This window comes from Eschrichtius robustus, chromosome 6 (assembly GCF_028021215.1).
Source record: "Eschrichtius robustus isolate mEscRob2 chromosome 6, mEscRob2.pri, whole genome shotgun sequence".
Lineage (NCBI taxonomy): Eukaryota > Metazoa > Chordata > Mammalia > Artiodactyla > Eschrichtiidae > Eschrichtius > Eschrichtius robustus.
This window is the reverse complement of record NC_090829.1, coordinates 12,413,197-12,438,156: the sequence shown is the minus strand read 5'-3', so window position 1 is coordinate 12,438,156 and position 24,960 is coordinate 12,413,197. Positions and strand designations below refer to the sequence as shown.

Sequence of the window (24,960 nt, the reverse complement as noted above, 5' to 3'; positions counted from 1 at the left end):
AGATTTCAACTGGCAAGAGAAAAAACCAGGGACTTGACGATAGATCAGTTTGACATCCATTCAGAGGTATAAAAACTAAAAAAGAATAAAGAAAACTGAACAGAGCCTCAGAGACCTGTGGAACCAACATACACATGATAGGAGTCCCAGAAGGCAAGGAGAGAGAAAAAGGAGCAGAAAGAATATTTGAAGAAAAAGTCGTTTGAAACTCCCCCAGATTTGACCACAAAAAATTAATCTGCACATCTGAGAAGCCCAACGAACTCCAAGTAGGGTAAAGATCAAAGAGAGCCATACTAGAGACATTATAGGTAAATTGATGAAAGACACAGAGAAAATTTTGAAGCAGCAGAGAAATGTGACTCATCTCATACAAGGGGTCTTCAGTAAGGTTAACAGCTGACATTTCATCAGAAAATGATGGAGCCTGGAAGTCAGTGGGATGATGTATTCAGAGTCTTGAAAGAAAAAGACTGTCAATCAATAATTCTATATCCAGCAGAATTGTCTTTCAGAAACAAAGGAGAAATTAAGACATTCCAAGTTAAATAAAAATAGGGAATTTATTGTTAGCAGATTTTCTCTAAAAGAAATACTAAAAAGAGTCTGTTGTGCTGAAAGGAAAGGACATGAGACTAACTTAAACCACATGAAGAAATAAAGAGCATGGGGTAAAGGTAGATACATGAGTGAACATAAGACAGTACAAATTATTTTTTTCTGTAACTGTTTTTACCTGCCATCTGATTTGAGAGAAGACTATATAAAGAAATAATTATAAAACTGTGTTGATGGGCTTATAATATATAAAGGTGTAATTTGTATTACATTAATAGTACAGACAAGGGAGAAGGGAACAGATATATTGGAGCAAAGTTGGTATTAATCTGATTGTTTTTAGATGTTAATTGTATTTCCCAGGGAAACCACTAAAAGAAACACTTAAAAACATTTAGTAAAACACAAAAACACATAGTAAAAGAAACTAGGGAATTAAAATGGTGTACTAGAAAATATCTTTTTAACACAAAAGAAGGCAGCAGTGGTGGAATAGAAGAGCAACAACAACCAGATAAAAAAAAAAACCCATGTAAGACACAGAAAACAAATAGCAAAATGTCAAACATAAGTCCTACCTTATTGGTAATTCCATTAAATGTAGTCAAAAAGCAGAGTTGGCAGAAAGTATGACAAAATATGATATGACTATGTGTTTTCCACAAGAGACAACACTTTAGATTCAAAGACACAGTGTGAGAGTAAAATGACTGAAGAAAAAGATACTTCATGCAGACAGTTCCTAAAAGAGAACTGGAGCGGCTATGCTAATATCAGACAGAATATATTTTAACACAAAAATTGATACTAGAGACAGACAAGGACATTTTATAATGACAAAAGCGTCAGCGCATCAGGAAAACATAGCAATTACAAACAAATGCCACCAACAGCAGAGCCCCCGAATGGAGAAAAAACTGACAGAATTGAAGGGGAAAATAGACAATTCAACAGTAATAGTTGGAGACTTCAGTACTCTGCTTTCATTATAGTTGGATCAACAAGGCAGTAGAAGACTTGAACAACACTGCAGACCCACCAGCTCTAACATACAACTATAGAACGCTCCACCCAACTACAGCAGAATACATATTCTTCTCAGGGGCACATGGAACACTTCCAGGTTAAATCATATCTAGGACAGAAAACAAGCTTCAGTAAATTTAAAGGCACTGAGCCATATCAACATATATGTTCTTTAACCACAGTGGAATGAAACTAGGTATCAGTAACAGCAGTTTGGAAAATTCACAGGTATGTGGAGATTAAGCAACACATGGCAAAATAAGCAGTGGTTCAAAGGGAAACTAGAGAATATTTTGAGATGATTGAAAATGAAAACACAGCATACCAAAACTTAGGGATGCAGTTAAAGGAGTGTTCAAAGAGAAATTTATATCTGTACACATCTGTATTTAAAGAGAAGAAAGATCATAAATCAGTAACTTAGCCTTAACCTTAAAAATCTAGAAAAACAAGAGCAAAGTAAACCCAAAGCAAATAGAAGGAAGGAAATCATAAAGACTAAAGAGGAAACAAATGAAATAGGGAATAGAAAATAAAGATGAAAAACCAACAAAAGCAGAAGTCAGTTCTTTGGGAAGATCAAAATTAGCAAAACTTTTCTACAATAACCAATTAAAAACAGGGAGAGGACTCAAATTATTAGAATTAGGAATGGAAGAGGGGATGTTACTGTTGAGTACACTACTGTGGAGTACCGAGGAATATTATGAACAGCTGTATGCCAACAAATTAAATGACCTAGATGAAATGGACAGATTAGATTCCTAGAGAGATACAACCTGTCAAAAGTGAATCAAGAACAAATAGAAAATCTGGATAGACCTAAAACAAAAGATTAAATTAGTAAGTAAAAGAAAAACTTCCCACAAAGAAAAACCCAGGCTGAGATGGCTTCATGGTGAATTCTACCAAATGCTTCATGAATTAACACCCATCCTTCAAAAACTTTTACAAAAAATAGATGAGGGAACATTTCCTAACTCATTCTATAAGGCCAGTGTTACCCTGATACCACAGCCAGACAAATATATCACAAGAAAACAGCAGACCAAGACCCACAGTTAATATGGGCATTAAAATCCTCAACAAAATACTAGTAAACTGAATTCAACATAATAAAGGATTATATACCACGACCAAGTGCAGTTTATCCCAAGAAACAAACCCTTTTCAACATATGAAAATCACTCAATGAATATATCATATTAATAGAGTAAAGGATGAAGACCACATATGATCTCAAAAGACTCTCAGAAAACATTTGATAAAATCTAACACCATTTTATGATTAAAAACAATTCAACAAACTAGTTATAGACGAGTACTGATAAGGACATCTATGAAAAGCCCGCTAACATCATACTTGATGGTGAAAGACTGAAAGCTTTCCCCTAAGGTGAGCCAGATAAGAATGTCCACTCTCACTGCTTTCATTCAGCATTGTACTGGAGGTTCTCGGTGGGGCAGTTAGATAAGGAAAAGAAATATAAGGCATGCAGATTGGAAAGGAAGAAGTAAAACTATTAGCTGACAGTATGATCCTGTATGTAGACTGTCTTAAGCAATAAAAAGAAAAAACGGAGGGACCTTCAAGATGGCGGAGGAGTAAGATGTGGAGATCACCTTCCTCCCCACAAATACAAAGATACATCTACATGTGGAACAACTCCTACAGAACACCTACTGAACGCTGGCAGAAGACCTCAGACTTCCCAAAAGGCAAGAAAATCCCCATGTACCTGCGTAGGGCAAAAGAAAAAAGAAAAAACAGAGACAAAAGAATAGGGTCGAGACCTGCACCACTGGGAGGGAGCTGTTAAGGAGGAAAAGTTGCCACACACTAGGAAGACCCTTCACTGGCGGAGATGGGGGCTGGGAGGGGGGGAAGCTTCGTAGCTACGGAGGAGAGCGCAGCAATAGGGGTGCAGACGTCAAAGCGGAGAGATTCCCACAGAGGATTGGTGCCGACCAGTAATCACCAGCCTGAGAGACTTGTCTGCTCACCCGCCAGGGCGGGTGGGGCTGGGAGCTGAGGCTCCGGCTTTGGAGGTCAGATACCAGGGAGAGGACTGGGGTTGGCTGCGTGAAGACAACCTGAAGGGGCCTTGTGTGCCACAGCTAGCCGGGAGGGAGTCCGAGAAAAAGTCTGGACCTGCCTAAGAGGTAAGAGACCATTGTTTCGGGGTGCGGGAGGAGAGGGCATTCCTTCCCTGTCTGCCCACAGAAGGCAGAGCACCACTTAAGTGAGCTCCAGAGATGGGCTTGAGCCACAGCTATCAGCTGGGACCCCAGAGACAGGCATGAAATGCTGACGCTGCTGCTGCAGCCACCAAGAATCCTGTGTGCAAGCAGGATTTGCTCCAACCAAAAGACATAGACTGGCTGAATGTATACAAAAACACAACCTGTATATATGCTGTGTCAGTGTGTCACTATCCACACCTTCCGGGGAGCCTGTGCAGCACGCCACTGCCAGGGTCCCGTGATCCAGGGACAACGTCCCCAGGAGAACACATGGTGCGCCTCAGGATGTTGCAACGTCATCCTGGTCTCTGCTGCCACAGGCTCGCCCCGCATTCCAGTTATAACTACTGTACCCCTCCCTCCCCCTGGCCTGAATGAGCAAGTGTCCCCTAATCAGCCACTGCTTTAACCCCTTTCTCTCTGGGTGGGAACACATGCGTGAGGGCGACCTACACACAGAGGTGGGGCCAAAACCAAAGCTGAAACCCAGGAGCTGTGTGAACAAAGAAGGGAAAGGGAGATTTCTCTGTGCAGCCTCAGGAGCAGCGGATTAAATGCCCACAATCAACTTGATGTACCCTGCATCCGTGGAATACCTGAATAGACAACAAATCATCCAAAAATCGGTGGACTTTGTGAGCAACTGTAGACTTGGGGTTTGCTTTCTGTGAGTGATTTGTTTCTGATTCTTACATTTATCTTAGTTTAGTCTTTAGCGCTTGTTATCATTGGTGGATTTGGTTATTGGTTTGGTTGCTCTATTTTTTGTATTTTTAAAAAATATTTTAATTTTAATTTTAAAATTTATTTTTAATTTTTTTTTCTTTCTTTTTTTCTCCCTTTTCTTCTGAACCATGTGGCTGACAGGGTTTTGGTGCTACAGCCTGGTGTCAGGCCTTAGCCTCTGAGGTGGGAGAGCTGAGTTCAGGACATTGGACCACCACAGACCTCCCGGCCCCATGTAATATCAATCAGCGAGAGCTCTCCCAGAGATCTCCATCGCAACACTAAGACCCAGCTCCACCCAATGGCCAGCAAGCTCCAGTGCTGGACACCCCATACCAAACAACTAGCAAGACAGGAACACAGCACCACCCATTAGCAGAGAGGCTGCCTAAAATCATACTAAGTTCACAGACACCCCAAAACACACCACTGGATGCAGCCCTGCCCACCAGAAAGACAAGATCCAGCCCCATCCACCAGAACACAGGCACCAGTCCCCTCCACCAGGAGGCCTACACAAGCCACTGAACCAACCTCACCCACTGGGGGCAGACACCAAAAACAATGGGAACTACGAACTTGCAGCCTGTGAAAAGGAAACCGCAGACACAGTAAGTTAGACAAAATGAGAAGACAGACAAATATGCAGCAGATGAAGGAGCAAGGTAAAAACCCACCAGACCAAACAAATGAAAACGAAATAGGCAGTCTACCTGAAAAAGAATTCAGAGTAATGATAGTAAAGATGATCCAAAATCTTGGAAATAGAATGGAGAAAATACAAGAAATGTTTAACAAGGACCTAGAAGAACTAAAGAGCAAACAAACAATGATGAACAACACAATACATGAGATTAAAAATTCTCTGGAAGGACTCAATAGCAGAATAACTGAGGCATAAGAACGCATAAGTGACCTGGAAGATAAAAGAGTGGAAATAACTACTTCAGAGCAGAATAAAGAAAAAAGAATGAAAAGAATTGAGGACAGTCTCAGAGACCTCTAGGACAACATTAAACGCACCAACATTCGAATTCTAGGGGTCCCAGAAGAAGAAGAGAAAAAGAAAGGGACTGAGAAAATATTTGAAGAGATTATAGTTGGAAACTTCCCTAACATGGGAAAGGAAATAGTCAAGTCCAGGAAGAACAGATAGTCCCATACTTCCCCTTGGATAAATCCAAGGAGAAACATGCCAAGACACATATTAATCAAACTGCCAAAAATTAAATACAGGGCTTCCCTGGTGGTGCAGTGGTTAAGAATCCGCCTGCTGATGCAAGGGACATGGGTTCGAGCCCTGGTCTGGGAAGATCCCACATGCCGTGGAGCAACTAAGCCCGTGAGCCACAACTAAGCCTGTGAGCCACAACTACTGAAGCCCATGCACCTAGAGCCCGTGCTCCGCAACAAGAGAAACCACCGTAATGAGAAGCCTGTGCACAGCAAGGAAGAGTAGCCCCTGCTCACTGCAACTAGAGAAAGCCCACGCGCAGCAATGAAGACCCAACACAGCCAAAAATAAATATATAAAAAAATAAATAAATAAAAATTAAATACAAAGAAAAAATATTAAAAGCAGCAAGGGAAAAGCAACAGATAACATACAAGGGGGACTCCCCATAAAGTTAATAGCTGATCTGTCAGTTGAAACTCTGCAAGCCAGAAGGGAGTGGCAGGACATATTTAAAATGATGAAAGGGAAAAACCTACAACCAAGATTACTCTACCCAGCAAGGGTCTCATTCAGATTCGTTGGAGAAATTAAAAGCTTTACAGACAAGCAAACGTTAAGAGAATACAGCACCACCAAACCAGCTTTACAACAAATGCTAAAGGAAGTTCTCTAGGCAGGAAACACAAGGAAAGGAAAAGACCTACAAAAAGAAACCCAGAACAATTACGAAAATGGTAATAGGAACATACATATCGATAATTACCTTAAATATAAATGGATTAAATGCTCCAACCAAAAGACATAGACTGGCTGAATGGATACAAAAACACAACCTGTATATATGCTGTCTGCAGGAGACCCACTTCAGACCTATGAACACATACAGACTGAAAGTGAGGGGATGGAAAAAGATATTCCATGCAAATGGAAATCAAAAGAAAGCTGGAGTGGCAATTCTCATATCAGACAAAACAGACTTTAAAATAAAGACTATTACAAGAGACAAAGAAGGACACTACATAATGATCAAGGGATCAATCCAAGAAGAATATATAACAATTGTAAATATTTATGCACCCAACATAGGAGCACCTCAATACATAAGGCACATCCTAACAGCCATAAAAGGGGAAATCAACAGTAACACAATCATAGTAGTGGACTTTAACACCCTACTTTCACCAATGGACAGATCATCCAAAATGAAAATAAATAAGGAAACACAAGCTTTAAATGATACATTAAACAAGATGGACTTAGTTGATATTTATAGGACATTCCATCGAAAAACTACAGAATACACTTTCTTCTCAAGTGCTCATGGAACATTTTCCAGGATAGATCATATATTGGGTCGCAAATCAAGCCTTGGTAAATTTAAGAAAATTGAAATCATATCAAGTACCTTTTCCGACCACAATGCTATGAGGCTAGATACCAGTTACAGGAAAAAATCTGTAAAAAATACAAACACATGGAGGCTAAACAGTACACTACTAAATAACCAAGAGATCACTGAAGAACTCAAAGAAGAAATCAAAAAACACCTAGAAACAAATGACAATGAAAACACGACCACCCAAAACCTATGGAACGCAACAAAAGCAGTTCTAAGAGAGACGTTTATAGCAATACAATCCTACCTCAAGAAACAAGAAACATCTCAAATAAACAACCTGACCTTACACCTAAAGGAACTAGAGAAAGAAGAACAAAAAAACCCCCAAAGTTAGCAGAAGGAAAGAAATCATAAAGATCAGTTCAGAAATAAATGAAAAAGAAATGAAGGAAACAGTAGCTAAGATCAGTAAAACTAAATGCTGGTTCTTTGAGAAGATAAACAAAATTGATATACCATTAGCCAGACTCATCAGGAAAAAAAGGGAGAGGACTCAAATCAACAGAATTAGAAACGAAAAAGGAGAAGTAACAACTGACACTGCAGAAATACGAAGGGGCATGAGAGATTACTATAAGCAACTATATGCCAATAAAATGGATAACCTGGAAGAAATGGACAAATTCTTAGAAAAGCACAACCTTCTGAGACTGAACCAGGAAGAAATAGAAAATATCAACAGACCAATCTCAAGCACTGAAATTGAGACTGTGATTAAAAATATTCCAACAAACAAAAGCCCAGGACCAGATGACTTCACAGGCGAATTCTATCAAATATTTAGAGAAGAGCTAACATCTGTCTTTCTCAAACTCTTCCAAAATATAGCAGAGGGAGGAATTCTCCCAAACTCATTCTACAAGGCCACCATCACCCTGATACCAAAACCAGACAAAGATGTCACAAAAAAAGAAAACTACAGGCCAATATCACTGATAAACATAGATGCAAAAATCCTCAACAAAATACTGGCAAACAGAATCCAACAGTACATTAAAAGGATCATACACCATGATCAAGTGGGGTTTATCATCCCAGGAATGTAAGGATTCTTCAGTATACGAAAATCAATGTGATAAACCATATTAACAAATTGAATGAGCAAAACTATATGATAATCTCAGTAGGTGAAGAAAAATCTTTTGACAAAATTCAACACCCATTTATGATAAAAACTCTCCAAAAAGTAGGCATAAAGGGAACCTACCTCAACATAATAAAGGCCGTATATGACAAACCCACAGCCAACATTGTTCTCAATGGTGAAAAACTGAAACCATTTCCTCTAAGATCAGGAACAAGACAAGGTTGCCCACTCTCACCACTGTTATTCAACATAGTTTTGGAAGTTTTAGCCACAGCAATCAGAGAAGAAAAAGAAATAAAAGGAATCCAAATTGGAATAGAAGAAGTAAAATTGTCACTGTTTGCGGATGACATGATACTGTACATAGAGAATCCTAAAGATGCCACCAGGAAACTACTATAGCTAATCAATGAATTTGGTAAAGTAGCAGGATACAAAGTTAATGCAGAGAAATCTCTTGCATCCCTATATACTAATGAAAAATCTGAAAGAGAAATTAAGGAAACACTCCCATTTACCATTGCAACAAAAAGAATAAAATACCTGGGAATAAACCTACCTAAGGAGACAAAAGACCTGTATGCAGAAAAAATGGACACTGATGAAAGAAATTAAAGATGATACCAACAGATGGAGAGATATACCATGTTCTTGGGTTGGAAGAATCAACATTGTGAAAATGACTATACTACCCAAAGCAGTGTACAGATTGAATGCAATCCCTATCAAAGTACCAACGGCATTTTTCACAGAACTAGAACAAAAAATTTTGCAATTTGTGTGGAAACACAAAAGACCCCAAATAGCCAAAGCAATCTTGAGAACGAAAAATGGAGCTGGAGGAATCAGGCTCCCTGACTTCAGACTATAGTTCAAAGCTAAAGTAATCAAGGCAACATGGTACTGGCACAAAAATAGAAATGTAGATCAATGGAAGAGGATAGAAAGCCCAGAGATAAACCCATGCACATGGTCACCTTATCTTTAATAGAGGAGGCAAGAATGTACAGTGAAGAAAAGACACCCTCTTCAATAAGTTGTGCTGGGAAAACTGGACAGCTACATGTAAAAGAATGAAGTTAGAACACTCCCTAACACCGTATAGAAAAATAAACTCAACATGGATTAAAGACATAAATGTAAGGCCAGACATTATCAAACTCTTAGAGGAAAACATAGGCAGAACACCCTATGACATAAATCACAGCAAGATCCTTTCTAACCCACCTCCTAGAGAAATGGAAATAAAAACAAAATTAAACAAATGGGACCTAATGAAAGTTAAAAGCTTTCGCACAGCATAGGAAACCATAAAGAAGGTGAAAAGACAACCCTCAGAATGGGAGAAAATATTTGCAAATGAAGCAACTGACAAAGGACTAATCTCCAAAATGTACAAGCAGCTCATGCAGCTCAATATCAAAAAAGCGAACAACCCAATCCAAAAATGGGCAGAAGACCTAAATAGACATTTCTCCAAAGAAGATATACAGATTGCCAACAAACACATGAAAGGATGTTCAACATCACTAATCATTAGAGAAATGAAAATCAAAACTACAGTGAGGTATTACCTCACACCAGTCAGAATGGCCATCATCAAAAAAATCTACAAACAATAAATGCTGGAGAGGGTGTGGAGAAAAAGGAACCCTCTTGCACTGTTGGTGGGAATGTAAATTGATATAGCCACTATGGAGAACAGTATGGTGGTTTCTTAAAAAACTAAAAGTAGAACTACCATATGACCCAGCAGTGCCTCTACTGGGCATATACCCTGATAAAACCATAATCCAAAACCACAATGTTTGTTGCAGCACTATTTACAATAGCCAGGACATGCAAGCAACCTAAGTGTCCATCGACAGATGGATAAAGAAGATGTGGCACATATACAGTGGAATATTACTCAGCCATAAAAAGAAATGAAATTGAGTTATTTGTAGTGAGGTGAATGGACCTAGAGTCTGTCATACAGAGTGAAGTAAGTCAGAAAGAGAAAAACAGATACTGTATACTAACACATATATATGGAATCTTAAAAAAAAAAAAATGGTTCTGACGAACCTAGGGTCAGGACAGGAATAAGGACTCAGACGTAGAGAATGGTCTTGAGGACACGGGGAGGGTGAAAGGTAAGCTGGGACGAAGTGAGAGAGTAGCATTGACATATATACACTACAAAATGTAAAATAGATAGCTAGTGGGAAGCAGCTGCATAGCACAGGGAAATGAGCTCTGTGCTTTGTGACCACCTACAGGGGTGGAATATGGAGGGTGGGAGGGAGATGCAAGAGGGAGAGGATATGGGGATATATGTATATATATAGCTGATTAACTTTGTTATACAGCAGAAACTAACACAACATTGTAAAGCAATTACACTCCAATAAAGATGTTAAAAAAAAAAAGAAAAACCAATTTGAACTAACATGAGTTCCACAAAGTTGCAGAAGATTATGTTGTATTTATGTGTACAAAACTCAGTTGGATTTCTGTTTGCTAAGTGAACAATCCAAAGATGAAATAAAAGAAACAAGTCCATTTACTCTAGCACCAGAAAGAATAAAGTACTGAGAAATCAATTTAACAAAATAGTACAAGACTTGAATAGTGAAAGCTGCAAAACATCATTGAAAGAAGTGATATATAAAAAAAAGAAATTATAGAAGACCTAAATAAGTGGAAAGGCATCCCAATTGATCTTCAGATTCTATGAAATCCGTATGAAATTTCCAGCTGCCTCGTTCTGCAGAAATTGACATTCTGATCCTACAATTCATAAAGAAATGCAAAGGACTTAAATAGCCAAAACAGTCTTAAAATTTAGGAAAGAACCAAGTTTGAGAACTCACACTTCCAGATTTACTACGAAGCTACAGCAGTCAGGACACTGTATTACTGGCATAAGGATAAATATATTAATCAGTGGGCTAGAACTGACATGCAGAAGTGCATTTATGGTCATTGTTTTCTGAGAAGGGTGCCAGGACAGTTGTATGGGGGATAGAATAGCCTGAAAAGATGGTGCAGGGATTACTGGGCAGCCACATGCAAAAGAATGAGTTTGCAGAGAATTTTTCAAAATGGATCATAGACCTAAATGTAAGAGCTAAACTATAAAACTGAAGAAAACATAAGCATGTTGTTCTTCATGACCTTGGATTAGGCAAGAGTTTCTGAAATATACCATCAAAAAGCACAAGTGGCAAAAAATAGATGTGACTTCATCAAAGTTATAAACATTTGTGCTTCAAAGGACACTGTCAAGAAAGCAAAAGGAAAACCCACAGAATGAGATAAATATTTTAAAATCATATGTTTAAGTACCCTGAATATATAAAGAACTCTTTTAACTCAACAATAAAAAAAAAACAAAAAGCAGAGGATTCAGATAGTGTCGGTCCTTCATACCTGTGGGTTCTGTAGATTCAGTCAGCCATGGATAGAATATTTTCTGTGGATATGGAACCCTTGGATACAGAGGGCTGACTGTAAGGGACTAGAGCATTCACTGATTTTCGAATCCACTGGGGGTCCTGGAACCACTCCTCCAAGAATACGAAGGGGTAATTGTAGATTTCTCTCCAAATAGGACCAATATGTATACAAAAAAGATATTCCACGTCATTAGGGAAATCAAAACCACAGTGAGTTACCACGTCACACCCACTAGAATGCTATAGTCAAAAAGACAATAACAGTGCTGGAGAGGATGTGGAGAAATTGGCACATTTGTACATTGCTGGTAGGAATGTAAAATGATGCAGCAACTTTGGAAAAAAGTTGGCAGTTTCTCAAATGCTAAACATAGATTTACCTTATGACCCTGCAGTTTCATTCCTAGGTATTAACCCAAGAGAACTGAAAACATTTGTTCACATGAAAATCTATAAACGAGTGTTCATAGTAGCATTATTCATAAAACCCAAAAAGTGGAAACCAGAATGTCTATCAGCTATTGAACAGATAAACAAATGTGGTGTATCCATACACTGGAATATTATTTAGCCACAAAAAGGGATGAAATACTGATGAATGCTACACAAGTCACTGAATTATACACTTTAAAATGTTATACTTTATGGTATACAAATTGTATTTCAGCAAAGCTGCTATTAACAAAAAGAACTAGAGAGGCATGATTAATGAAAAATATATAAAATATGATTCCATATTAATTTGAAAAGCAAATATGAATATATTGTAATATGCATAGAAAACTCTTTGGAAGGATATATAAGAAAATGTCAATAGTGTTCCTCTCTGGTAGAATTATGGTTTTACTTTTCTGTATTTTCTGTATTTCAATAATTTTTGTATATTTAATTTGTGTTAATTTGTATAATAAAATTAAATAAATTACAAAAGATAGAGATGAATAAATTTGGTGATTAGGGGCTTGTGACCTTTTGGGGGAATGGCCCCTTAGAAGGCTGAGTATGCAACCCTTGCGGAGGGCAGTGAAGGAGGGACTTTGTGGTGATGGGAGGCAGGCACCCCGTGTAGGTCATGGTCAAGAAGTTTGGCAGTGAACTTAAAGAAGGAGGATAGGCAGCTTGAGAGGTCAACGTGTGTGAGAGAGACTGAATATTATAATAATATTGTGCATTAATGAATGTTTTATGACTTATATGTTATTTACACTATGTCCCAGTTGCATAAATTGGGCAGTCTTTGTTTTGTAAATGAGTGAACTGAGATGCAGAACAGGTTAATGGCTTGACTTAGATCATATGGGTTGTCAGAAGTAGAACTCAGCCCTTTGATTCCAAAGCCAGTGCCTTTCCTGCTGTGCCAAGCTGCATCTGAGGGATCATATAACTGCAGGGGTAAGAGTAGGGCTTAGGAATTGCAGAGAGGAAGGAGAACTGGGTCAGGGCCACAAGTATGGGAGTTCCAGCTGGAAAGGAGGATGGACAGTCTTTCTGTGATCAGAGAGAAGTGTGTGAAGATGGCCATTAAAAAATATCAGAAGAAAAGGTGATTTTGTACCAGTGCTTTTGAGGGGGATTATTGTTTTTGTTATGAGGTCAAGGCGTGAAACAGACCTCAGAGTAGTACTTTTTGTTTGTTAATAGTCATGTGGCTATTTAATATCAGCAATAATAATACTCTTGTGGCTTTTCAGAAATGCAGTCTTACTTTTCTTTTGTGCAGGTCTATTCTTACGTATAGCCGAATAGGGGGACGTGTCAAGACACTCACATTCTGCCAGGGTTCCCACTACTTAGCCATAGCGTCTGATAATGGTGCTGTCCAGCTTCTTGGAATTGAGGCCTCTAAGCTGCCCAAGTCTCCTAAAGTTCATCCTCTACAAAGCAGGTATCTGTCTATCTTTTGTGTTTTTTAAACTGCATTTAGTGTACTGTGATAATTTAACCCTCCCTCTCTAATACAGTTTGGATCAACTGAGGACCTATGAGAATGTACTTCTTTTTTTAAGCACATGAAATAAATAAAATTGTTTTTCCAACTCAAATCTATCACACATAGTTTCAGGAAACTATGTCTGCCTATTACTTTCTGCCAATTTGTCAAAAGGTCAGAAGGGCAGCTTTGAACTTGTGGCCCATCCCAGTCTGGAATCTGTCTGAATAACCTAATTATCAGTTACATCTTCTGTCTCAACTCTGGCTGGCTGATTTCAAAATGTGAGCGTTCTTCATTAAAGAAAATTCAAGTGTTGTCAGCATTTTGTTACTTGGCATTAAAACCTCTGGAGGTGAAGGGAACACAGAGCAGAGGTTTTAGTCAGATGATTTGCTTATCATTTTAAAAACAAGGTCCTGGCTGGTTTTATTTGAGAATTTCCTCCATTTCTTATAAATTGTGGTTGCCTGTAGATTAAACACATGCAAGGTAAGATATTTAAGATCAAGCAGAATAATTTTTCAACTGACTAGTATGTGCTGCACAATGAAAATTCCAGAAACGAATAAGATGTGTTGTACTCTCTAAGAAACCATAGTCTAGTGGGAGAGACAGACCAGTGAACAGATGATTTCAGTGCAGTGTGACAGTGTGCCCTGTGACAGGGATGGGGGGCCAGCTTGCAGGTGGATAAGGAAGAAGGCCTGGAGGGGGTGACACCAGATGTAGCCAAAGCAGAGTAGTTGAGTAGCGTGGGGCAGACATAGTGGTGGACCCACAGGAAGCAAGCAGAATGAACAGATGCTTACAGTTTAAGTGGATTATAAGTCACGTCTATTGGGTAGCTAAGGCAGAAAAGGGTGATTGTTGGGTCACCTGGCATTTTATTATTTGTATTGTTTTATTGTTTGTTCATTACTTTGTTTTGCCTTTGCAAATTAAAATATGTTATTTTTAACACATTCACTAAACAGACTTGGGTAGCTTTTGTCCAGGACATATTATAATAACCTTTAATTAAAGTCATTTCAGCAGCGAGTGGCTGTAGAGCAGCATTCCTATGGAGTTCCGTGTAAATTAACAAAGACCTGTTGGCAAAATGTGTGGCGTGGTGACCCCTGGCAGCAGTGTGTACATTTTGTGCAGGAGAACAGCTAAGCTGACAGCACTTTTCATTGCGAATGTTCAGTTTTTACTGTAAGCAACACCGACTCCCTAGAGTGGGAGATTGTGCCAGGATGCTCAGCTTTCACTGCCTGACGGCGGGGTGCTCCCAAGAAACCAGGCACGGGCCCTTCATTCAGTCTGGTCAGCTGTTGCCATGACTCTGAATAATTAGAATCTATGACACCTTTTCACAATTTATTTGGCATTTGGACTTTTCACCATCACTTTAGGGAATATAGTCAGTGTTAGAAAATGTTTGCTGACCCTTGATAAAGCTGAAAGAGTAGCATGTGCAAAAGCATGATATGTACTGATCAAGGAGGCTGGCCAGTATGTTTATGGTATTCTTTTTAGTTTTAAAATGCCTCCGCTTAAAAAAAATAGGTATATCCAAGGATTGGAATAGTACTTAAAAAGGAATCAATAATGTTTTTTTACACTATTATTAGTAATAAAAGGGAGCAAACTATGGATTCATGCAGCAACATTGATAAATCTTAAATCCTTTTTTGTAATGAAAGAAGTCAGACCTAAAAGGCTATAGTATGTTTCCAATTATATGCTATTCTGGAAAACATGAAATTATAGGGAGGAAAACAGATCCATGGTTACCACAGCTTGGGGATAGGGGTAGGGGGTGACTACAAAGGGGCTGCACAAGATACATTTTGGGGTGTGGAATTGTACTGTATGGTTCTGTGGTAGAAGATACATGAAATGGATTTGTCATAATGCATAGAACTGTATACCACAAAATGAATTTTACTGTATATAAGATTAAAAAAAAACCCAAAGCAACCAGGATATTGAGGGAGAGGTAGAGTGCAGCCTATGGCAGTCAGTCTAACTGTTGTACAGGTGAATCACATAGTCACGTGGAAGAGTAAGGGGAATAAAGGAGGCAGCTGAACAACTTGGGAAAACTGCAGGCTAATGACAAAAGGAGCTGAGCTCAAACGTTGTATTCTAGTTGGTTGTTTTTCACAGGGGTATGGTTTAATAATTCCAAAATGACTTTATTTGTACACTAGGGTTGAATAAATAAGTAAACGTATTGTAGATAATGTGAGCCAGGTTTCTCACTGGAGGAAAGGAATTACAAACAAGGAAAGGGGGCTGGCTGGAATGAAGCCTGGTGCTGGATAGGTATCGATATGGACTCGATATCAGTATGACTCATGACATCTTTGTGTATGTGTATACACACATGTATATATACACACACGTACATGTAGACACACACAAATAGATACAGAAATAGAGATGGGTCTGTGTGCATGAGGGTAGTATACAGAATATATTTCCTAGCTCTGGGCGTTGAGAGGGACTAGACACAGGGGCACCCCCATAGCGATGAACACTTAGCTCACAGACCTAGGTTTTAAATGCCATTCTCTAATAAAAGGAACCAGGACTCCTTGAAAAACTCGTTGATTCCAGAGCCTGGGCAGGGAAGACACAAGATGCGTCTGGAGCATCCTGTGATGCCAGAAGGTTAGGAATTGGTCAGTAAGAGCACATTGCAAGGGCATTTGAGCCAGCCTGACAGAGTGTCCCATGGCCAGACTTGGAGCAAGCTGAACAACAAGAGGCAACGACCGTGTTGGGTCATAACTCAGAGGATAAAATAAATGTCCACAAGTCCATACTGACGGAGACGAGCTGACAGAGCAGTGACAGCTTTTCCGTAGAGAAGAATTCTAATAAGCGTAGAAGGACCAAGGGAAATAGAACACCACAGGCATGATTTGTCCACAGATCCTAAAATTAGTGGACAAAGGTTTACACAGAAACAGGTTTTTGCATAGTCTGAAAAGCATTTCCCCTAAGTATAGAGTAGTTATAAATGGAAAAATAAAAAATAATAAGTTTACAGTGGAGGGTCCTGCCAGGCGCCACCTTAGCCACATGATCCAGGTGGACATCACCGGCATCACGTGCTGACGTCAGGTGCTCCCGTCTGTGCACTGAGACGGGCACGTCACACGTGTGGGCTCCCTCCCAGTAAGGCACCAACTCTGTGAGAACACGTGACATGACATTCAGAAATGTCAAGGTCGTGAAAGGACAGACTGAGGCGCTGTCATAGGTGGAGGAGACGAAGGAAACGTGGCAGCTAGATGCCAGGCGGTGTCTTGGTCTGGAGCGGTTAGGTCACCAGTGGGAAAACTGGTGAAATCCAACCATGTTTTGTACCTTATGGGTACTGTACCAAGGTCAATTTCTTAGTTTTGATAAATGGTCTATGTTTATGTAAAGTGTTAGCACGAGGGGAAGGTGAGCGAAGGATATACGGAAGTCTGTGTACTATTTTTGCAACTCTTCTGTAGTTCTAAAATAATTTTTAAAAAATGGTCAGCTATCATTGTCTTATGGGTCACAGAGTTTTTATTTCTTGACCATGGTTAGAATATAGATTCATCTTCAGTGGAGAAGGGTACGGTGTTTTTAGTGACTGGAGAAGTCTTTGCCTTTTGATGTGTGTCTCCTTAGAGTCCTAGACCAGAAGGAGGACGGCTGTGTGGTGGACATGCATCACTTCAACTCCGGGGCGCAGTCTGTGCTGGCCTACGCCACTGTGAACGGCGCTCTGGTGGGCTGGGACCTCAGGTCTTCCAGCAATGCCTGGACGCTGAGGCACGATCTTAAGTCAGGCCTCATCACTTCCTTTGCTGTGGACATCCACCAGTGCTGGCTCTGCATCGGTGAGCTGCCTTTCAAGTCCTTGACTGGGTCTGGATGCTACTGTCTGGAGTGGCCTTCTTAGGAAAGCTCTTTCCTTTTTCTTCATTGGTAATTTTCCCCCATCTCCTTTTTGTTCCCCGTAATTATTATGTTATAATCACTTGCATTTTATTTTTTTCATTAAAAAACAGATCTGAAAGAGTGAAATCAATATTCCAACGCATAAAACAATTTCCTCTTTCTCTTCGTTCTTAAATGAGCCTCTTTATAATCACTATAGTGATCAGATTTGCTGGCATTTTCTTATTCTGCCAGGGAAGCAGCAGGCTTAGTTTATGGATGAGAGCATCTGAATTTGGGCACACTCGGTTTTAAATTCCATTAACCACTGGCAAGCTGCTTATTATAACTCTTTTGGGTCTTAGTATCCTCATCTTCAAATGGGGCTCATCCTTTCAAGGGCTGCTTTGAGGATTCAGTGAGGTAAAAGCATCCAGCACAGGAGAAGAGCTAAACAGTGGTTTCTTGCCTTGTGATTCCTCCCCGCCCGCCTTTCCTCAAATGCTGAAGATGTACCCTGTGCTCTTGCTTGCTGCTTTCCTCTGTTTTAGTTTCACCTTTTTCTCTCCTAGGGCTTTGAACCTGCCCCTTTAGAAGGTACTAGAGCTTATTCATTCCCACTTGGCACTCTTTTTCAGAAGAATTATAATCTGCTGCGCTTGAATATTGGTTTCTAGATTCCCTAACTTGCATTTGTGGCATTAAGTATCTTTATTTTTATATAGTTTATATGAAATGCATTATTTTTTTGCCTTTTGTGTGACTAAACTGCACTGGTTTAGGAAGATGTAATGCCAGGCCTAGAAGAGTAGCTATTACACACCAAGCAAATTAGCAAATGGTACTGGTGGCTCTCAGGAGGGCAGCCAGTACTGCTGTGGCTATTTGAACCATTGTCCTGGAGAGGGGCAGGGTGACAGAGGGACCCGCTGCCCCTTTTGTCTTTTCCCACCCCCATCTCTCCACTGGAACTGGAGACCAATCTCGGTGTTAGGGTGGGCATTATTCTTTGGGATGGGGGGGGCCTTCTCTCTATGGGGTTTAAGGTGCCATGGGCAGATATGCACGCATTCACCCCAGTTTCTACTGTGATTGGACACCCGTGCCTGTCTCCAGAATGTTTCAGAGAAAAGGGCACATGGAAATGATTGAAACTGATGATAGCTGCAAAGCTGCTACCACTTTGGGATTGGTAAAGTGATCACTGAATGCCAGTAAACCACCTTATTTAAGGCAGCCTGAACATTTTGAGTCATCAGATTCACTTCATGTCTTCTCTAGGCCTTCTGGTTTTTTTGTGGGCACTTCTGGCAGTTAGTAAGAGTCAGTAATTAATGAATCACTCGTTTTCACTTCACATCTGTTAGGCCGTTTTGTAGTAGCATTGTGCCAGTGCTTTGTATCTTTGGCGTAAGGCACTGTTTGACACTGGGGTTGGGGAGGGCAGCTTAGTGAAAACAAAGCCTTGTCTCCAAGTGGCTAAGCCACGTTGAACGTGCATCCGTACGAAGCTCGCGAATTACCACTTGATGACTGTAGCCTGCTGTGCTTTACCATGGGTGGTCACCTTCTGGACTTCTCCTCCCCTCAGGGACAAGCAGTGGCACCATGGCGTGTTGGGACATGCGGTTCCAGCTGCCCATTTCCAGTCACTGCCACCCTTCCAGGGCCCGCATCCGGCGCCTCTCCATGCACCCGCTGTACCAGTCCTGGGTGATCGCAGGTAAGAGGGAGGGCTGGCTCTCGGGGTTGGGGGCCTTTCTTGGAAAGTGCAGAACCCCCTGCTGCTTAGACTCATGTCCTTAGAGTTTTATTTTACATATGAGCCAAATGCTTGCTTTTGTTCAGTTCCGATTATGGAATAAGTTCCCACCACTGATATCTCATTGTCATTTCTTATTTATCATGTTTCAGAATGATCTCATCAATCACACTACCACCTTCCATTCCTGTCTACCACCATTTCCTTTCCATTTATTTTCTTTCTCCTGTGTCCCCTATTTTTGCTAAAGTTGTCACCGTCTTCCTGGAAATCTTAAGTTAGAAGCCTTGAGTCATCCTTCTCAGCTGCCATTTCTGTTGGGTTTCTTGCAAGCTTCCCTCCCTTTCTCTTGTTGGGCATTCAAATTTTCTTGTATGGATTCTCGGGCAAGACACTTGGGCAAGTCTTTGAAACTCATTTTCCTCAATGGTAAAACGTGGTTAAAAATACTTAGCTAGCAGAGGTTGTAAGAATTTCAGAAAGCACATGTACCGCACATAGCCTGGCATGCAAGGAGTGCTTGATAAGTGGTAGCTCTCGTTATTCTTATGTTTCCTCGCTGGTCCCCGTGCCTCTAGGCTCTTCCTGGTCCCTTCTCATCCGCACAGTGCACCTCGTGCGCTGCTGTGTCAAGGTCATCGTGCTGCCAGGTTCAATGGCCATGACTCAGCCTGCATCTTACGTGATTTGTCACTTGGTTGGTTGATCACTTCCTCTGTCTGAAACACTTTCCTCACCTGACTTTGAGGACATCACTCTGTTGGTTCTTGTGTTGATTGATTTGTTTGTTCTTCCTCCTCTTCCTACTTATAAGCCGTAGCTGGCCTCAGGGCTCAGTCTTGGTCTGAACCTCTTCTCCTTCTGCCCTGGCTCCCTGTGTGAGCACATCCAGTCAACCCGCAAAATAGTACCAAATTTATTCAGATTTTTATATGTGCCTATTTAAAGTTTTCCCTAAGATGTCTGATAGCCGACTGAAACTTGACCTGTCCAAGCTGAACACCTGGCTCCTCTCCACCAGCCGCCCGCCCCGCACCACCTCCTCCCCTGAGACAAGCCTGCTCTCCCCGCAGTGTTGTCCCAGGAAATGGCAGCGTTCAGGCGCGAAGCTCAGGAGGAAGCCTGGCGTTGTCCTTGGTTCTTCTTTCTCTCTCATCCCACTTCCAGTCCATCAGCCAGTTGTACATGTTCTGTCTTAAAATATGTCCAGAATTGAGCACCTTTTACTATTTCCATCACTGTCCCCCTAGTCCCAACAGCCATAATCTCTTGTCCCTATTAGTGCAACATCCTTGTAACTCCCTGCTTTTATTCTTACCTAAGACTGTTCTTTCTTCTGCTCAGTACCTTCCAGTGGCTCTCAAGTAACAGCCAAACTCCTCACCATGGCCCAGAGGCTTTATGGGATCTGTCCCTGCTACCTCACTGACACTCTTGATCAGTCAGGGTTCCAACAGGAAACACATGGCATACCCAAGGTAGGATAATTTGAGGAGGACTTATTGTCAGAGGAACTATTTACAAAGGTGTGGGTGTGAGACATCGTAGAACACAGTGCAGTAAAATGGGGCTCCAGCCACAGGGACTTCCTGGCCTTTTCCTTGAACTAAGCACATTCCTGCTCTGGGGCCTCTGCATTTTTGGGGGGTTGTCACCACTAGGATGTAAGTTCTGTGAAAAAGGGATTTTTTTTGCATTATTTGCCTTCTTTTCCTCAGTGCCTAGGACAGTGACTGGTTCATAGTAAACATTGTTGGTTCAATAAATATTAATGAAGGAGTGAAGCCTGGGGTACTGTCACTCTCCTGCTCCAAATTACTTTCGAGAAAGCCTCTCTCAGGCCTGCAGCTTCCCTTCCCTAGAATCTTCCTTCCACTCTTCCTGTCACAGATGTGCTCCAGTCAGACCACAGCACCCAGACATGGGTGTGTGTGCTTTACTCCTTCCATCCTTTCTGCCTGAAGTGATCCATGTGCCACCTGTGTCTCCAGCCTCACTTACTCTTTCCGTCCCAGTGACGACACCTCCACGAGGCGGCCTTGATTCTCACCCACTGGATGTGATCTTTGTCTTCCTGAGTGCAGGTGGAACTCTGCATTCTCTCTTTTTGTGCTCATTGTCGTATACTTTATATTTTTTTCTTTCCTTCTAGACTGTAGGTTTCTTTTCTTATTTTTTTTTTTTAATAAATTTATTTATTTAATTTATTTATTTGGCTGTGTTGGGTCTTCGTTGCTGCGCGCGGGCTTTCTCTAGTTGTGGCGAGAGGGGGCTACTCTTCGTTGCAGTGCACAGGCTTCTCATTGCAGTGACTTCTCTTGTTGCATAGCACAGGCTCTAGGCACACGGGCTTCAGTAGTTGTGGCACGTGGGCTCAGTAGTTGTGGTTTGCGGGCTCTAGAGCGCAGGCTCATTACTTGTGGCAGATGGGCTTAGTTGCTCCATGGCATGTGGGATCTTCCCGGACCAGGGCTCGAACCTGTGTCCCCTGCATTGGCAGGCGGATTCTTAACCACTACACCACCAGGGAAGTCCTAGACTGTAGGTTTCTTGAGGGCAGAGTCTGTTTATGCTTTGCTTTTCCACCCTCCACTTCTCTCCACTTGGCTGGACACCAGTAAATATTGACTAGTAGGCTATAAAAAACATTTCTTTTTTGCACTCCAGTGTGGTGGCAGGGTCACAGTGTTATTTAAAAGTATTCGTGAGTGTTTCTTGCAGGATGGGAAAAAATGGAAATGGCTGTAGGCTGACTACCTCTACCAAGACATGAATCCCTAAGAGCGGAGACCTTGTCTGAGTAACGTTCTGGCCTGTTTCCCTCAGCTGTCCAGGGCAACAATGAAGTATCCATGTGGGACATGGAGACGGGCGACAGAAGGTTCACGCTCTGGGCCAGTGGTGCACCACCACTGTCTGAGTTACAGGTTTGCTCCAGTTTTTATTATAAAGGCCAACATAATCTCCCACATCCCAAGCACTTTCAGGCATTTTGCCAAACATGATATTTGTTGGGCTTTTGGGTTATGTTTTAAATTTGGGTTTTTACTAAGTATTAGGTGGGCATTGCTACCGTGTGCTTTCCAGTTCCCGCTTACTGGTGTCTGCTTCTGTGGGTGTTTTGGTTGCCAGCTCCATAAGGTTTCTGATGTCTCTTTGGAACCCCAGTAAAATATGGGTTAATTAGGAAAAGCACAGATTAAAGCTTAGATCATTAAAAAAATGGAACATGACCACTCATACACACTTTTTAAACGGTGCTTTGTTGGGGCAGAAGGTAGGAAAGATTTTTTTTCTCCTTTAGTTGGGGTCCTTCTCATCCCAAATAGAGAATTTTAGGAAGCTGAACAGGCTTTGCTTCTTCATTCAGGATGATATAGAGCAAATGCATTTTAATTTCCCAAAGAAAGAAGATCTGAGACATACATGATCTGTTTCTAGTCTCTTCAGTTAACCACAGACAGCTGACTTGTCTCTAGAAATGGCTACATCCTTTATGGGCTACACTGGTGTCTGTTATTTGACTCTTTATTTCTTTATTTCCTTTAAGCCTTCTCCTCACAGTGTCCACGGTCTCTACTGTAGTCCTGCAGATGGGAACCCCATCCTGCTAACAGCTGGCTCAGACATGAAAATAAGGTAGAGTAAAGACACTTCATATTCAACGCTTGAAAGGGGAAAGGTAATAAAATGTGTATGGATACTGCGGTTACCACTAGGTGTTGTTTATTATAGATACCAGCAATAGTGTGACGTTTAACATCATCTACTTCTTGCAGGGACAGCTGTTAATACTTCATTTGTAACTAATTTTAGGCTCTTCTAGAAGATTGTCTTTTCCTAATGCAGAAGAGAACAAGCTAGCATTGATGAGTGTCAGCCAGTAATCATTAGTCCCTCCCCATCTCCTTTGAGATTATCACCAGTTGTTTCCTTTACCCCAGGTTTTGGGACCTGGCTTACCCAGAGAGGTCCTATGTCATTGCAGGAAGCACTAGTTCTTCATCTGTGTCCTACTACAGGAAAATCATTGAAGGCACCGAAGTCGTCCAGGTATAAGCAGTCTTTCTTTCTTTCAACTTTTGTAGGAACAAAAACGGCTTTCATAAATATCATGTTGATTCAAATAAATGGCATGGCCAAGAGTGGCACTACTTCTTTGAATTTAAAAAATATGTTTTATTTTGTCTTGACTTTTCTGTATTTTTTAAATTAACTTTTATTAAAGTAGAATAAACATAGAAAGTGCATGTGTAAGTACACTGCTCAAAATAAGCACTTTAAACACTTGCCAAGTCCTTAAAACAACTTTATAAGGAAGTGCCTTTATTATTTTCCTTCTGCAAATGAGAAAGTTAAGCACAGCGAAATTGAACACGTCTAAGGTCACCCAGCTAGTAAGCAGCAGCGCTGGGATTCACACCTGGCTGGTGGGGCTCAAGAGCTTGTGTTCTTGAGTCAGGCAGAGGCTGCAGAGGCTGCAGAGGAGATGACGTACTTGCCAGTGCTGGGCCGGGTACGTGCTCAGTAAATGAGGAGCTTCCTTTGTCACAAGTAACAGTGAGCTTCAGAAGGGCTGGAGTGTCTGACAGGTGTTTATATCCACATCCCGGTTGTCTCTGCCTCTCTGTTCTTTCCCTTTGTTCTTTGATGTTGACAGAGGTAATATGCACAGATTATTGGCCTATTTGTAAGTTTTCCGTATTTGTAAGTGGCTACTTGTGGAGTCCAGTGACCGGAAACCTAGAACATCACTTTGAACTCTCTCTGCTCAGTGTCTTTGTGAAAGTGTGACTCCTTCACGGGAGGGCTAGCCTAAAAAAGAACAGTATTCCTCAGAAGCAGGAGGACGGACAGGCAGTAGAATGTGCTACAGCCTTTAACTTCTGGCTTTCTCCTCGACTTTTAACCACCAAACAGGAAATTCAGAATAAGCAGAAGGTGGGACCGAGTGATGACGCCCCTCGGAAGGGCCCAGAGTCTCTGCCTGTGGGTCACCACGACATCATCACAGATGTCGCCACGTTCCAGACAACACAGGGCTTCATCGTGACTGCTTCTAGAGATGGGATTGTTAAGGTTTGGAAATGAAAACTGGGTGATTTGTATAATTTGTAAAAATATATAAATATACTATAACTCAAGAGAAAAAGTATTTTTAGAGAACAGAGTGAACACAGATTCATTTGCTTAGTTTTCAGAATCATGTCTGTTTCATGATTAAACAAATCCCATGCAAGGTGGTTAAGGAAGTTGCTGGCATACTTGTGTATATCTCAGCTGGAATTAGCCAGACAATAGTATCTGGGACTTTCTTATTGTATATATCACAGAGGTGAGGAATTTAAAATGCTAAGACTTAGGTGATCTCAGTTTACTTTGTATTAAAAAAGATGACTGAAAGTTGGTTGTAAGCTATTATAATGTAAACACATTTTTTTTGCTATTAAAAATGCTATTCAAACCGCCAATAAACTGTATTCAAGCATCTTAAGGGGTTTTTGTTTGTTTTTGTTGGTGTTTTTAACAGTAAACATTAGCAGAAGAATAACCTCTCCAGCAGCACGTGTTCTGAAGACATGGACCCGGTGTTGCAGGGACTCAGTGAAAGAACTAGGCCTTATGTCCAGGTCTCTGGATTCTCAGTATCATGCTTCCTGCTCTAGCCCATCTATCTTTCTTCCAGTTTCAGAGCT

The 24,960-nt window shown here is 40.9% G+C and overlaps 1 protein-coding gene across 2 annotated transcripts in view; it reads left to right on the top strand.

Annotated features, from left to right (window-relative positions):
- The window catches only part of PIK3R4 (phosphoinositide-3-kinase regulatory subunit 4), a 73,572-nt gene extending 49,142 nt beyond the window's left edge, over nt 1–24,430 (top strand). For both annotated transcript variants that reach the window (XM_068545897.1, XM_068545898.1), the window contains 7 exons: nt 13,378–13,542; nt 17,251–17,462; nt 19,094–19,225; nt 22,091–22,191; nt 22,815–22,903; nt 23,209–23,317; nt 24,185–24,430. In XM_068545897.1, the coding sequence (XP_068401998.1) occupies nt 13,378–13,542; nt 17,251–17,462; nt 19,094–19,225; nt 22,091–22,191; nt 22,815–22,903; nt 23,209–23,317; nt 24,185–24,355 (979 nt within the window). In that variant the 3' untranslated portion in view covers nt 24,356–24,430. The remainder of the gene's footprint in view (nt 1–13,377; nt 13,543–17,250; nt 17,463–19,093; nt 19,226–22,090; nt 22,192–22,814; nt 22,904–23,208; nt 23,318–24,184) is intronic.
- Nucleotides 24,431–24,960: the final 530 nt, after the last annotated feature.